The sequence below is a fragment of the Vanacampus margaritifer genome, chromosome 7, assembly GCF_051991255.1.
Source record: "Vanacampus margaritifer isolate UIUO_Vmar chromosome 7, RoL_Vmar_1.0, whole genome shotgun sequence".
Classification (NCBI taxonomy): Eukaryota; Metazoa; Chordata; class Actinopteri; order Syngnathiformes; family Syngnathidae; genus Vanacampus; species Vanacampus margaritifer.
In genome coordinates this window covers 3,432,269-3,448,701 of record NC_135438.1, presented here as the reverse complement: position 1 = coordinate 3,448,701, position 16,433 = coordinate 3,432,269, and the positions used below count along the sequence as shown (strand labels likewise).

Genomic DNA, 16,433 nt, shown 5'->3' with positions numbered 1-16,433 from the left:
GTGACATTTGTTGTTGTGTTGACATTGTGCAGCCTCACGTGCAACGCACCAACAGCGCCAGGCTGCGTGCTAAAAATAGAGCCGGCACGTTTTTTTTTTTTGTTTTTTTTTTTAATATCCCCTTGTTAAATATGCATGAGATTAACGAGTGGAGCGCGGCCGCCTGCTGACTGACAAGCTTTGTTTGCAAGCGTCACGTCGCCTTGTTTTCGTTCACGTCGGCAGGCCGCCATCAATCGCGCTGAAGTTCAAATCAACGACATGTCATCGTCTCACCTTTTCATAATGCCAAAGACTGGAAATGAGGTTCATTTTTGACGACTTCCTTCAGTCGCACAATGAGGAGGAGACGTCGCTTCGTTTCCGCGCGCACGATTATTGCAATCAAGAAGTCGTGGCGTTGCGGAAAATGTTGAAGGGAAAATGTGTACAAGAATAATGTTGTCATTTTAAAAACGAAAAGCGAGACATATTGTGAGATCCCCCCCCCCCCCCAAGTCAAAATATTATCAAAAAATATTTTCCATATTTGGAGAGTTAGGTTTTTATTATTATTATTATTATTTTATTATTATAATTATTTTTAATGATAAAAAAATAATAATAATCAAAAAGAAAAATTTGACTTTTTGAGCCATTTTTAGCAGTAAAAAGTTAATATTTTGGGTGAGCTGTGATTGGTCGTTACCTACTTCCTCATCACAGGTGATGTCATGTTCAGTCGACAGCAAGTGAAAAAATCATTTTTAAAAGGTATGAATTGTACATGAAAAATAAGGAAGTTACCAAATTCATTCTGGACAAAATATTAACTTTTTACTGCTGAAAACGGAGTCAAGTATCTCTTTAAGCAGCAAAATCTACCGTTTTTATCCATCTCGGGAGGCGGCCATTTTGTCACTTGCTGTCGACATCACAGTGCCTCAGGATTCAGCTTGTGAACGTCACATGACCAAATCCAGAAAACAACTATTTTCACCCTTAATTTGACATTGTGATATTTACCGTTATCGTGCAGGGCTGCAATTCCGTGACATGAGCTTGAACTTCATTGAGGATGAGCGCTTCAGAAAATGGTTGGACGGATGGCTTTTTTTTTTTTTTTTTTTTTTAAATTATTAATTTTTGCATGTGTGTACACACGGAGGACGTGTGGAGGAGACATATGTCCCAGCACAGCACATTTGATGAAGTCCATATGGACGCTAGTCGGTGCGCTGCTGTGAACGTGTGCGGAAACGACTCGGTTGCCAAATACGCAAGCTGCTTCAAAGTCACTCTTGCTTGTTTAACCCCCAGGAGAGAAGAAAAAAAAACGGCGAAAACTTTATTGATAATAGTTCACGATGAAACATTGAGGTTTTGCACATTATTTTTTTCACATTGGTCTCATGAGATTTTGAATTATTTGAATTTGATTCGAGTCAGCAGAAGAATTATCACCCCTCCTTAAAAAAAAAAAAAAACGTTTTTAAGATCTGCTTGCTAGCTAACCCCCCCCCCCCTACTTTTTTGACACAAAACCCAACAGAACGAAACCAAAGGCAATCATGAGAGTGAGTCAAAGTGTCACGAAGCCCTCACTTCATTAGTCCACGGGGGCGGTGTCATCATTTTCCGTGTGGGCCAACGCCCCCGCCGTCATTTCTTTCTCATGGCGAACGTTCACGAGCTCACGCGCGCGCTCACGTAATGCGGAAAGAGGACAAGGGGGGGCGACGGAGGGCTACTTGAACGCCAAGTGAAAACGTGAGTCAGACACTTTGGTGGTAATAGCCGGAGAACGCGTAACACACACGCGCGCACACACAGTAAAAGTGGTTGTGGTACTTGACGCTGGAGATGAAACTAATCCGGTAACAATCCTGATTGTGTTGCTTTTGCCGTGAAGTGATGACGTCATGTCGGATGGATTAAAGTGAAGTGAAGTGAGAGGACATTTGGGACACGTTTGTATGGTTGCTTTTGTTTACGTGTTACTTGCTAATGGGCGAATTAACTGCTTTATTTACATTCACACTTCAGCTCAGCTCGGCAGCCATTTTGAATGACATCATGCACATGATGTCATGTCGCAAAGAAATTGGGAACAAAAAACGGTTTACGAGTTAAAACTCTGTGAACACCTTTTATGAAGCCCGAAATGCTTCTTTTTTAGAGAAAAAATGTTTTACCTTTAGAAAACCAAAATTTCATTTTTCATTTTTTGTCAACTTCAATTTTAACATATTAATTTTTGTATTACTGCATGAACGTTCAGAAGAAAGGTCAAACAGTCGTTTGGGAATTGTGGTTAACATATATAATGAAAAATGTAAAAACTATTACAACCCTGGCTCAGTTTTATGTAAAGTACTTTGTTACAGCTGTGTTTTTTTTGTAAAGTGCACTATAAATAAAGTTGAATGGATGGGTAGCTAGCTAGCTACCTAGCGAGCAAAGCTAGCTAAATAACTAGCTAGCTAGCTATTCTATATGATGAATGTTGTTTTTAATGCATAGTATGACTCCCAATGTCATCAATTGATTGTGGTTGTTTTTATTGTAACACCGGACTTCCATTTGCTAACATGTTGGCCTATAAAAGACTTTGCAACAACAGATTACTGTACACACACACACACGCACACACACACACACTTCCCGGGATTAAAGAGCTAGTGATGGGGGAAGGGAGTCCTATGCTCTGTTTTTTTTTTTTTTTTTTTTGCTTTGAGGATGATGGCCCAAGCTTGCGTTACATAACACAACATGAGCCCGGAGTGAGGCTGCGTGCATACGTGCGTGCGTGCGTGCGTGCTTGCGTGATGTCACACTAAGCAGTGCAACACACACAACATTTTACAGGACTGAGATGCCTCTGAAAGTTGCTAGCGGACTACTAAGAGTGACCAGAGACGACCAGGAGTTTTGACTTTTTTTTTATTTTAATTTTGCCGTCAAATCGGATAACAGAGCACATTGTGAAATCTGACACAAAAGGCTTAATTGCATTTGACCACATTTGGGGATGTCGGTAAAACGAGCTCCCTTAACAATTTTTTTTTAATTCAAGAAAATGAAAATGGAAGTCATTTCCAATATTATAAATCCGTTTTGGAGCAATGCATTTGTTCCATGTAATGACATTGTCCGACACTAGATGGCAGCACACTATTTTGACATTGTAAAATTGAAAGGAGAAGAACAAAAACAGGAAGTACTTTCAGTTTAGCACTGATCAGAAAATTTGACTGGATAGCCACAGGCCAAGACCTTTTGAAGTCGCGAGGCCGCCATATTGCTCCTCCCAAGAAACGTTTCTCAGCATACGATCCTATAAATTTACAGTATCTAAATTGGAGAACATTTGAAACAGCATGATTTATGATGCTTTAAATTTGTTTATGTCAGACGTTTTACAACTTGCCTCAAATAAGTTTTAAAATAATAATAAATTTAGTAAGTCAAACTTGTATATTTTTATTCAAGAAATATAACTGATTCAACAAAATGCCTCTTGTTAATTTTTATTTATTTTTTACTTGTTAAAAATTTTTTTTTTTTTACTCGTTATGTCAAATAAAAAATATTATTATTATTTAAAAAAAAAAAACATCTAGACTTTCAATATAGGCTACATGGCTTGTTTTTGCAGAACCCTTAAATAGGCGGAGTTTTCATTTCTGAGACAGTGGAGCGTTTATTTGTTCTCAAACTATTTTCACCGTTTTAAATGTGTTCATATTGTGTAAAAATAACCGGCTAAGTGAGGACAGACCAATATTATCGATTTGTGAAGCTACCAAGCACATGTTCAAGTAGAAGGAAATGGGCTCGTCTTCTGTCGCCGTTTTCGATCTAAATGTGGAAGGACATCAGAAAAGAAGCCGAAAATGACTGCCGAGTGTTTTTGGGGAGGATCCCCACATTCCTGGATCTCTGCGTGGAATTGTCTACGTTTGGTGTCTTCTTATTGAGCACATGGGATCCGTGCATGGAATTGTCATTTTCCGCATCCGCTAATGTGCGCATGAAATTGTAACGTGGCACATTTTAGGACATGAGCACGAAACTGCCTTCGAGTGAAGCCGCACAACAAAGAGTGACACAGCGCCGTGAAATGTATCTCGTTTTATTTTGCATATTATGAACAATTCCTGATATCCATGCATACAGTATAATGAGATCACAGGATGGCCTGGTTACTAAAATATATATTCCACATCATGAAGGGGGGGTCGTATTGCAGGATATAATAAGAATAAGTAAGACAGCACTTCATTAAGTGTTACACTGTCACAAATGAGCTTATTATTCAATATTTTGTCTTGGCGTGGCTTGGGTGGAACCTGATATATATATATATATATTTATATATATTTGTTTTACTAATATAGCTACATAGAAAATAAATATGATGATACCATCAGTGTAAACAAAAGCTTGGACATATGTTGACTGGACTACGGCTACAAAGCAAAAAGTGCCCGTTAAGAAGATCACAAGAAGACATTAACTCGGTTTTACCACCAGAAGCGGACTGTCAGAAGTCGGTCGTGATCTGCTAGCGAACTTCTAGAAACTGCTGGTGGACCACTTGGGCTTGATAGTGGACCATCTGGAGTTGTTACAGTGCCAGACGTTCAAGTACTAGCTGACCTCTAGTAGTTGCAGGTAGGCCACTGAGAGGACTCATTTTTGCAATGCTAAGAGTTGCTAGTGGACCACCAGGAGCTGCGTCAACACCAGATTTCCTAGTAGACAACTAGAAGATACTAGTGATCACCGGAGAAATCACCAGACGCACACTACTAACAGACCTCTAGGAGTTGCTTGCCAATCCACCACTGGGAGTTTCTAGTGGGCGGCTAAGAGATGCTAGTGGTCTACTAGAAGCTTCTAGAGACTTCTAGTATTTGATCTTTGGCGACCACCAGGAGTTGTTACAACACCAAAACTTTCTAGAGTTGAAGTTACTATCAGGGCACCATTTGTTGCTAGCAGACCAATAGGAGCTGCTAGTGGATCACCAGGAGTTTCTACCTTACCAGGAATTTATAGTGGACTACCAGCCATCATCCAGCTCCAATGTGGACCACCAGGAGTTGCTAGCTGACCTTCTAGGAGTTGCTTCCGGACACCAGGATTTGTTCGGGATCCTCAGGAGTTGCCACAACACCAGAAGTTTCTAACAGACAACTAGAGAGACCATCAGACGTTACTTGTGGACTTCCAGAAGTTGCTAGCAGACTACTAGCAAATCAATAGATGCTACTAGTGGACTACCAAGAGTTTTCTAGAAGTTGTTTGCAGACCACCAGGAGCTTCTACATGACCAGGAGTTTATAGTAAGTGGACTACCAGCCATCATACAGCTCCCAAGCAGACCAGCAGGAGTTGCTAGTAGATTTCTAGAAGTTGTTAGCAGGCCACCAACTGTTGCTAGCAGACTACAAGCAGACCAATAGGAGCTGCTAGTGGACTACCAAGAGTTTATAGAAGTTGTTCGCAGACCACCAGGAGCTTCTACATGACCAGGAGTTTATAGTGGTTTACCAGCCAATATCCAGCTCCAAAGCGGACCACCAGGAGTTACTAGCTGCCTTTTAAGAGTTGCTCCCAGACCCCAGGAGTTGTTCAGGATCCTCAGGAGTTGGCACAACGCCAGAGGTTTCTAAAAGACAACTAGAAGCTGTTAGCAGACCACCAGAAGTTACAAGTGGACTTCTAGAAGCTGCTAGCAGATCAATAGGAGCGAGCGTGTGGCAGACTACCAGGAGTTTCCAGTCAACAACTAGAAGTTGCTAGCAGGCTACCAGAAGCTTCTACATTACCAGGAGTTTCTAGTGGACTACCAGCCCTCATTCAGCTCCATAGCAGACCACCAGAAGTTTCTAGCAGACGTCTAGAAGTTGTTAGCAGGCCACCAACTGTTGCTAGCAGACTACTGGCAAACCAATAGATGCTGCAAACTACCAAGACTTTCTAGTTGCTAGTGGTCTACCAGGAGCTTCTCCATTACCAGGAGTTCCTAGTGGACTACCAGCCATCATCCAACTCCAAAGCGGACCACCAGAAGTTACTAGCCGACTTCTAGGATTTGCTTCCAGACCCCAGGTTTTGCTTGCAGACCACTCGGAGTTCCACGTGGAACACCAGAAGATCAGGTCCAGCGGTTGTCCAGCTCCAAAGCAAAGTGTCAGATAAGAATAAGATAATAATATGCACCCCTGATTGTGGAGGTCAGATTAGCACCGTGTCGCAGTCACTTGAGGCTTTTCCATTATTTCATATTTGGTTGTTTTTTTCTTTCCCATGTCCATTTTTTTTCTTTTCATACCGAGTCCACCTTGACGCGGTTATTGTTCGTAATGAGCGGCGAGGGCTTGCTCTTGATCCTGTCGCCACCGCCGGCCTGGTCGTTGGAGCTGTCCTGGAAGAAGAGTCTGGCGGTGCAAAGCGACACCACGATGCGCTTGTACTCGCGGCGGAAGTTCTGGTTGAGCACGCCGTACACGATGGCGTTAAGGCAGCTGTTGAAGTAGGCCATGAAGTAGCTGGCCACAAACAGCCACTCGGGCACCAGCGGCAGCGCCACCTCGGGCCGGATGGCCACCGCCAAGCCGATGAGGTTGAGGGGCGCCCAGCACACGGCGAAGAGCACGAAGACCACGAACATGGTGACGAAGTTGCGCACGTCGTGAGGCGTCAGCTTGGGCCGGTTGTCGGGTTTGACCCGCCGCCGCACCTGGATCACCAGGATCCAAATGCGCAGGTAGCAATAGGTGACGATCATGATGGGCAGGATGAAATGGAAGAAGACCACGGCGATGGTGTACGCCGAGCTGGCCGACTGCTCGAAGGTGCACGAGTAGACGCGCGGGTCGTAGCGCAGCGAGCCCACGAACAGGTTGGGCACGATGGCCACCACCGTCAGGGCCCAGATGAGCAGCACGTAGCACAGCGAGTTCTTGTCGCTGTACAGCTTGTCGTACTTGAGGCTGTGGCAGATGTAGCAGTAGCGGTTGAGGGCGATGCCGGTGATGTTGAAGATGGAGCCGATGACGCTGACGCCCGTCAGGAAGCCGCTGACCTGGCAGTGCGCGTAGCCCAGGTTCCAGCCGTTGTGGAAGATGGAGGCCAGCACCAGCGGGTACGGGTAGATGGCTACCACCAGGTCGGCCACCGCCAGGCTCACCACGAAGATGTTGCCTGTAGCCCATACAAGAAAAAAAAAGAAAAAAAAAGTCAACCCTGTTTGTACGGACAGCCTGCAAAAGAGACACATCTTTCTTTTTATGTAGTCTTGTCTCCAGTTTTATCTCCAGGAGACTTGATTATTGTCAAAAGAGCACCAAATACGCTGCAGCTCGGGTTCTGACCAGAACTAAGAGACTAGAATATTTGACTCCAGTCGTAAAGGCTTAACGCTAGCTCCTTGGAGGTCTACAGACGACGGTCACTTAGTGGAGTCCAGAGTTCAAAGAAAACATGGTGGAGCAGCATTTTGATGTTATGCAAACTACCAACAAAAGTTAAATGTTTTTCAATCCAGGCCAGTTTCACAGTAAGGTCTTTTAGTAATTTCACTAACAAATCTTTGTTTCTTTCATTTTTTATGTTTTTCAAGTCTTGCTAAAATGGGTTAAGAGTCATAAAATGTTCTTACGTTTTTGTAAAAAAATAAAATAAAATAGAATGCTTCAGCATGCATAAGGCTTTGACGCAGCCTCTCAACTGCAGAGAACGGTTAAAGAAATGGTAGTTATTACAAAAAAACGGCCAGCAGGTGGCAGCAGAGTATAAGAGATCAACCAGGGCCATGCTGCAAACGAGCCGGTACATATTCCTTTCGTCATTTTGGTACTTCCAGTATTTAGCCCGCATCCATTTTTCTTAAAGCGGAAGTCAACCTTAAACATTTCTTGACAATAATATGTTGTATGTGACCTCGTTAGTCTAAACATGACATTCTGACTAATTTCACATTTGTGAATACGAGTTATGAAGACAAATCCAGCTGTTTTAATGCATCTCAGGAGATAACGTCAATTATTTATTTTCTGAAGCTGAGCTGTGATTGGTTGTTACCTGAGACTTGAGCAACTGTGATGTCATTTTCACGCAACAGTAAGTGGCAAAATGGCCGCCTTCTGATATTGATCAAAACGGCAGGATTTTGCTGCTTAACTCATTTTTCACTAACATAATATTAACCAGAATACCGAATTCACGGTTAGGACAATCATTAGTTTTTTAATGTTTCAACATGTAAAAGATATGTTTTTTTGGGTTGAATTCCCCTTTTGAGATTCATTCAGCAGTTTCAAAGAACAATTGAGGAACAGAGCTCCTATTTGTGCATGATGTGCTAACGTGATAGCGACCGGCGCTAATCGGGTCACCACAAAGCCTTCTTTGTTGCAAACGGTCCAGACAATTAGGCCTGTTGCCGTAAAAAAACACTAAATATCCCTGGCCAGGCCTCATGACAAAGCTGGCTTCCAGGGTTCTGCTTTGTGACAGGTCGCCGTCACAGATGATAAGACCTCTTCTGGTGTCAGATTGCAAGCGTATGTATCGGCGCTATCGCTTGCGATGCGTGCAGGCAATTTCATTTCTGCGTCGTATCAGAAGTGACAAACCGGAACTGTCCCCTCTCCTACACGTGGAGTTGTCAGTCATACCTGAACGGCACCTGAGTATCTGGTATTTAGTTTTGTTTTTTAATTCAGCTAGTTTTAAAGTGGAAATCAACCTTAAAACATTTCTTGACAATAATATGTTATATGTGACCTCACTAGTCTTAAACATTCTGATTAATATTACATTTGTGGAATATGAGTTAAGAAGCAGAATCTGAATCTCCTGGGGCGGCCATTTTGCCACATGCTCTCGACTGAAGCAACAGTGATGTCATCTTCAGTCGACAGCAAGTGGCAAAATGGCCGCCGCCTGAGATGGATAAAAATGGCTGGATTTTACTGCGTAGCTCATATTCCACAAATGTAATATTAATCAGAATGTCATGTTTACACTCGTGAGGTCACATATAACACATTGTAAAATAAATAAATAAATAAATAAATTGGGGATTGACTGCCCCCTATAAGCAAGTTTGTTTGTTTTCATTTTTTCGGTAGTGCTTCATTTTAGTTAAGTTTTTAAAATGAATTGTAGTTTTATGATTAATGTATGGAGTGTTTGTCTATGTATTGTGTAATGAAGTACGAACTATTGTACGAAGGACATTTTCACTATAGCGAAGTTTTCTTTTCTTCTTTTAACCCATTCACGCCCAGCCATTTTCACTGACACAAGCCCCGGCTGTTTGACTGGATTTTGACAGATTTCGCAAGGCCCACAGAATATTGTGTTCTATTGCTAAAAAAAAAACATGGAACCTACCAAAAGAAAGATTAGAGTCTCTTCTTTTATCAGGAAAAAAGTATATTTCTATCTGTTTCCGTTTGTTTTGCAGCAATTAGCATTAGAATATTAGCTAACATTCATAATTTTTCACAAATCTGCTTAGAACTGTGGGGAAATGGGCTTGTTTGCAGCATGGCCCTGGTTGATCTCTTAAACTCTGCTGCCACCTGCTGGCCGTTTTTTTTGTAATAACTACCATTTCTTTAACCGTTCTCTGCAGTTGAGAGGCTGCGTCAAAGCCTTCTGTATGCTTTAGCATAAAAACAAACAAAAACGTATAAATACGTCTTTTGGACTCTTAAACATTTAGAATTATTAATTAAAAAAAAAAAATCGGTAATGAAACTATTTTTTCCCCCAATTTTAGTTGTAGTTGTTTTGTTTTTTTAGCTTCCAATAACTATAATAACTTCGGTCTGGACTCACATACACAAGGTGAAACATCACATCAGTGTACATCCACTCATATAAACCCTCATTGCTAGCAAGTCTGTCCATTCACATAAATGCATGTTAACATTAGTCCAGCCATTCACGCACACTCATAAAGCAATCTGGCTTTTGGTCACGTGCAGAAGAACGTTTCGGTGCAGCTGCTGACGCTTTGACAGCGACGGCATCAGCGCTGGAAGCGACTTACACCGACTGTCCATCCGTCTATCAGCAAGCCTGCGGCTAATCTGTGGTGACACGCTAATAGCTGAGATCTCTATCTGCTTCACGACTGGTCTTCTCCTAGGCAGTGCTGGCGTCGAAGCGCTACACTAGATTGTTGCAGTTGGGCAGCAGCCTTGACCTTGGGCAAGGGTACGAGGCTACGGCTAGCGCTTTTAGCTGATGGATCGGACGGTCATTTGCTTCCGATCGCTTTTCTCATCGTCATCTCATCCGTCGTTCCTTTTCATTGACGGCCTAATAAGACCAAAACTTTTATCTGCTTGTTTTTATACAGATGAATTTTTGAAAAAAATGATTGCATATTAAAATCTCAATTGCAATATTGAGAGAGGAGGAAAAAAAAAAATCGTAAACGTCAGTGTGTCTAATCACTCTACAAATAATGACATCATCAGTCTGTTCATTCACATGATCACGCACATGTAAAACATCTAAATTTGATTTTTTTTGGGGGTGGGGGTTCAGTCAAGCAAAATGTGAAACAACTATGGGCAGCGATGCGGTGGCCTTTCAAAAGATTTTTTTTTTTGTTTTCTCCCTTGGATTTGCTGAGTCATACAAAGGCTGCTGTCACTTGCAGGGCATTCCCGCCAGATGAGCCGACGGTCCTCCGACATGGCTCGACCGTCTCCCACAAATATCCGCACCAATGAGAAACATCAGCGACTTCACTTCTCATCTCATTCATGTAGCTAAGGTTGCAAAGGGGTTAAAAAGTTTGCAGGAGATTTCCCTAAGGTTGCCAAAAAATTTCCGAGGGAATTTAAGATGAGAGCTAAGTTGCGTTTTAGGAGACAGCCTTCAAGGTTGTCAATTCCTGCTAACGCCATTGAAGGTTTCCAACAAGTTATGGAATTTTGCAACCCAACGTTGTAGCTAACGACAAGCATTGGAAAGCTTTGATGGAGATCCAAAATTCGGAGGCACTCGTAGGACACTCCGCCGCTCCCTGACCTTTGCTGGTTAATGGCGGCTGCCCAAGACGTCCAAGACGTGCACAAAAACGTCGCTACAGATGAGTAATGCCACATTATTACCAGTAGAGTACACAACTCTTGAGTACTCATCCAATCCCCAAAACCACAAATTTGGGTTTAGAATAGAGACTAGAAGAACTGCAAAATATCCTGGTAAAACTTGGTTTTACTTGATATCGATATGCCATTTAAGAGCTTTACAAAAGAAAAAGGAACATTAACCAATTTGCTCCCAAAAACGTATAAATACGTTCTATTTCAAATGTTTTAAGTGTCTCAAAGATTTATTCATGTTTTCTTTAATGCTCGGGCATGTAGAAGGCTTTGATGCAGCCTCTCAACTGCAGAGAACGGTTGAAGAAATGGTAGTTATTACAAAAAGCAGGTGGCAGCGGAGCAAAAGCGATCAACCAGGGCCATGTTGAAAAAAAGCTCATTTATCCACAGTTCCAAACAGATAAGCTATTTTCTGCAAAACGGAAACAGATAGAAATATACACTTTTTTTCTGATGAAACAAGAGACTCTAATATTTCTTTTGGTAGGATCCATGTTTTTATAGCAATAGAACACAATATTTTGTGGGCCTTGCAAAATCTGAAAAAATCCAGTAAAACAGTCGGGAGCGAAGGGGGTTGCTTCCAGTTGAAAATGCCATCCAGTGACAGGTCATGCTAAAAAAAAAATGTCCTGGTAAAATGTGTTACTATATAAAACTATACAACCGTCTACTATTCAATATTTCAAAAGACATGAAACAATCCCAAAACCTAAACTATCTGGTCCCCAAGAGCCCAGTTCACCGAGTTCAGGTACTTCCTTACATCATAGAATGACATAATTGGTATCGATATAAACCTCACACCACAAATAATGTAAAATGTAGTTGTAGTTTATTTTTTTTAAAAATTTTTTTTTAAGGAAAGATCCCCAGAAAGCTGTCAAATCTGTGTTTGGCTATTTGCTGATCCCTCAAATCCCAGCTCAGGCACACCCCAATGACAAAAGGACACAGTTGATGTTGTTGGAAAGCTCACCCTGCAAAATGTCAGAGTAAAACTTTCTAAATCTTGAGAGTATATTTCCACAAGCTTCATTTAATAGCTGAAAAACAGAATCATCTCCCAAAACCTGTCAAAACCATGTTCAGTGACTTCCTGATGTCTAATATGCCAGTCTGGGGACTTTCTAGGGACATAATCTTGAAAAACTGTAGTTTTATGACTTGAAAAACTGTAGTTTTATGACTGTAGACCTTCCTTTTAAAAGTTCTTTCAAACTAAACAATGCCCCCAAAACCCGGCGAATCCATGTTCCACAACTTCCCAATAGTCGGGTTTCCATCCAATTGTTTCAAGTTTTTAAGCAAATTCACTGAAAATGTGCAAAATAGACGTGCGATTTATGCCCGTTTCCATCTGTTCTTCTTTTGCGAATATTGAGAGGGGACTCCGCCGCTGTAGGTGGCGCTATACACCAAAAAGATGTGATCCACCCGTAACTTTAAAAAAAAGAAGAAGGAAGAAATAAAATAGCATTACTATTCGCTTCTTTAATTAATTCCGAAAATATTTCAGTTTCGTCCCCCCCCAAACATACCTGACTTTATCGTCCGACAAAACGTGCGCCGTGTATCCGGTTATTCGCAAAACCCGTTTCCATCGCCAAAATTCGCATTTTCCTTTTTTTCAATAGTTGCTCTTCAAAATCCACCCCTTCTAAGCGTAAAAACTTTTTTTGCAAATTTTAGGGCCATTTTTTCGAGTTTCTAGCGTTTCCATTTAGTTTTATTTTCGCATGACTTAAATATTCGAATAAATACAGTAGGTGCTGGATTTCACTTTCCATTGTTTTCTTTGGTCCTTCCTCGGGTCCCCTGACGGCCTCACGACTCTGGCTGGAAATGTTCGGTTTAGGTAAACGGTATGGGATTTTTTTAAATAGGTTTTAGGTGAACTAATGAATACACACACACTCGCACGCACGAACATACAAAAAAGAAGAAAAAAAATCAATAAATAATAAAATAAAATAAAATATTCAAATAAATATGGGTGGATGAAAACCCAACTAATGTCCCAAATCCCAGTTTTGGAACTTCCCAAGGACACGGTGGGTATTGTTGGAACGCTCACGCCTCTGGAATGTGAGAGCTATTTACTCCATCCGTGTGCGGTGTTTTATTTACCTTGGTCAGCTGCTCTGTGGCCCCGGTCTCATTATGACCTCCCCCAAGGAGACAAACGCCAGCCAAGAGCCTAATTGGACATTAGCGACGAACTAAGCGCAAGCCAATCTCGGCTTCATCCCTGCCCACTTTCATTCCCGCGCCGAGCCGGTGGCTTGGCTGTAAAGCCGAGGAGAAAGTTCACACTTGGCTGACTTTGGCGTGTTGAGAAAGCGTACGAGACGGCCACCTTGGCGCGTCTCTGCGGGGATGTTGTTTCGAACGCCGCTGAGCTGTCTCCTTCCGCTGGACTGCGCCGCATCATAACATCGTTACGCTGGGAGTCGTGCTGTTTTTCCGCCGCCGTGACTCGCTGCGATTGTGCCGCTCGCGCCCAATTTCAACCTTTGGCTGCTCATTTCTGGTTTGGACGGACGGCTTCGTCTGTGGTGTTGCTTGGAATGCATATTGTTGCATTTTGAAACAAGAGTTTATTGATAAGTTTGATATGAAGCAGCCGTCCATAATTATTCTGGATTATAGTAACCAAGAACACACAAATTCAGAAGAAGGAAACGTCCATTTATTCGGGGCAGGCATTTATTTTCCTAATGTCTAAGAGCATTTTTGAAATTTAAGCTATTGCAGGAAAGCCCAAAATATAAGTAAAAAAAAATAAATACTTGTTTGTTTTTGCAACTGTGAAAAGCAGGCATCGTTTATTAGAGGGCAGGCATTTATTATTTATATTTTTAAAATACCATATTTCCTTGCATAGTCAGTGGCAGTGTTTAGTCAACAGCACAGGAAGAAGAATTTCCTTGCGACAAGAGAAATCATTAAGACCATTTAGAGAACAATGAAAACGGTTTAGAGAACGTTTAGGAAACGTTAAGACATTGAATAAATCCTGTTCGTCCCTCAGTGGGATACGGGCTTTATGTCATCAAAGTTTATTGTAAGTAAACATTTTCTTATTTTATCCTCACTTAACCTATTTCTACACTTTTATTACGCAGGTTTCATGATGGTTTTGGAGTATTTCTAGTCCCGTTATTTTCCCAGAGAACCGGAAACCATTTTGGATCCCAAAGTCAGGCTTAGCTACTTACTACTACTTCTACTGCCAATAATAATAATAATAACAACAACAACAACAACAACAATAATAATAATAATAATAATAACAGCAACAATAATAATAATAATAAATTGTAATAATAACAATAAATCGACAGATTAGAAATACACAAAAAAAGTCACCAGCTTCATCGTTTCCTTTTGGCAGAATTGACTGCAAAGGTTGTTTTTTGTTGTTTGTTTTTTAATGCATTCTAATGTGAGGAGGAGAAAATACAGCTCTGCTATATGAATACATTTCAATAATGCGTCAGGGATTTTATATGTTAATGATTTTTAAAAATGACACGTATATAATGAGAATGTCAGGACTGGTTTTTTCGAGAGCGTCTTGAGATTCTGAAAGGGTAGCAGCAATGTTTGGGGTAAGGTATTTTTTTTGTCAGGTTGTTTTGAAGGAAGAAATGGAGTTGCACGTTGTTTAGTTTGTTTCTTTGGTTGTGAAAGGTTTTTGGATTGTGGTTTTTCATTTTTTGTTATTGTTTTTCCCTCATGTCTTTTATGTAGTATTCTATAGGGTTATTTTTTGTTGTTTGTGTGAGTAAATAGTTTTTAAGTTAATAGTGAATAATAACACTGGCCAACAAATTTGTTCTACATTTGCTAAACGTGCAAACTTTTTTTTTTTTTTGCATTGATTCCGAATCTACCCTTGTTTTTTCTCTAGCACATCAGGTTTTCATAAAAAAGATATCGATCATAGCAATAGTAATATATTTAGTAATATCCATGAATTAAGGGTTAGGTTGTTTTTTTAATAGCTATAGATTACAGCGCATCGTAAAATCCATGTTGCACAAGCTTTTATAGCTCATAGTTAAAAAATGAAAATCGATCAAAAAACCTGATGTGCGAGAAAAAAACAACTCGAGATATTTTTTAAATCAGCGTCAAGAATTTTAGTTTAGGGACACAAAGTCATCAGTGATGAAACTGTTCTGTTGTAATTTAAGAGGTTGACGATGGTAACATTAACTTATTCACTCCCAGCCATTTTCACTGAAGCAACCCCCTTCGCTCCGGGCTGTTTCACTGGATTTTGACAGATTTTGCAAGGCCCACACAATATTGTGTTCTATTTCTATGAAAACATGGAAGCTACCAAAAGAAAGATTAGAGTCTCTTCTTTCATCAGGAAAAAAAAGTATATTTCTATCTGTTTCAATTTTTGCAGCAATTAGCATTAGAATACAGCTAAGTTTCATCATTATTCACAAATTTGTTTAAAACCGTGGGGAAAAGAGCTTTTTGCTACATGGCCCTGGTTGATCTCTTTCGCTCTGCTGCCACCTTCTGGCTGTTTATGCAATAACTACCATTGCTTCAAGCATTCTCTTCAGTTCAGAGGCTGCATCAAAACCTTCTGTATGCACTAGCCTAAAAAAAAACATAAAAAAAACGTATAAATACGTTTTTGGGACCAAGGTACTATTTAAAAGGGAACATATTTATACATTTTTTAGAGGAAATTAGTCAAACAGTTCAAAGATGTCTTGTCTATGTCTTACTTAATTTAATTTAATTTTTGTTTCATTCAAACGTTGTCTTTTCCTGGCTCCACAAAGAATGGTACTTTTCTCGTTTGCATTTTTTGCTCACTTAATGCAACCTGAACTATATTTATGGTGTACCACTACAGCCCTACTGTAGGATTTACACGCATGTCCAACATTGATTTAAATGATTGCGTTCCATCTAAAAAGCTCAGGCTTTGCAGAATCCACATTTTAAAATTTGATCTCAAATGTTGCCCACATGTCTGAAAGCCAATTATTATTATTTTTTTTACGAGATCAATTCACTCCAAATATCTCTCAGCCAGATACGGCACATGCACAACTTTTATTATTGCGCGAGAAATACAGTTGATACAGTACGTTCCTGTGTGGTTACTATTGGATTTGAGGGATATTGTCTTTTCATGAATGAAGCCAGGTTTGCTCGCCTCGCCTCGCCTCCCTTATCAAATCTATTTCCAGAAGCCACAAGCCGCACACACGCCGGAACATAAAGCGGCGTTAATAATAAAACACAGAAGTCCAAAGCTGGCTGTATGAC

At 40.8% G+C, this 16,433-nt stretch overlaps 1 protein-coding gene across 1 annotated transcript in view; it reads right to left on the bottom strand.

Annotated features, from left to right (window-relative positions):
• Positions 1-4,098: 4,098 nt before the first annotated feature.
• The window catches only part of LOC144055288 (melatonin receptor type 1A-A), a 47,266-nt gene continuing 34,931 nt past the window's right edge, over positions 4,099-16,433 (bottom strand). Inside the window, exon 2 of the mRNA XM_077571139.1 lies at positions 4,099-7,194. Within this exon, the coding sequence (XP_077427265.1) occupies positions 6,317-7,194 (878 nt within the window). The 3' untranslated portion in view covers positions 4,099-6,316. The remainder of the gene's footprint in view (positions 7,195-16,433) is intronic.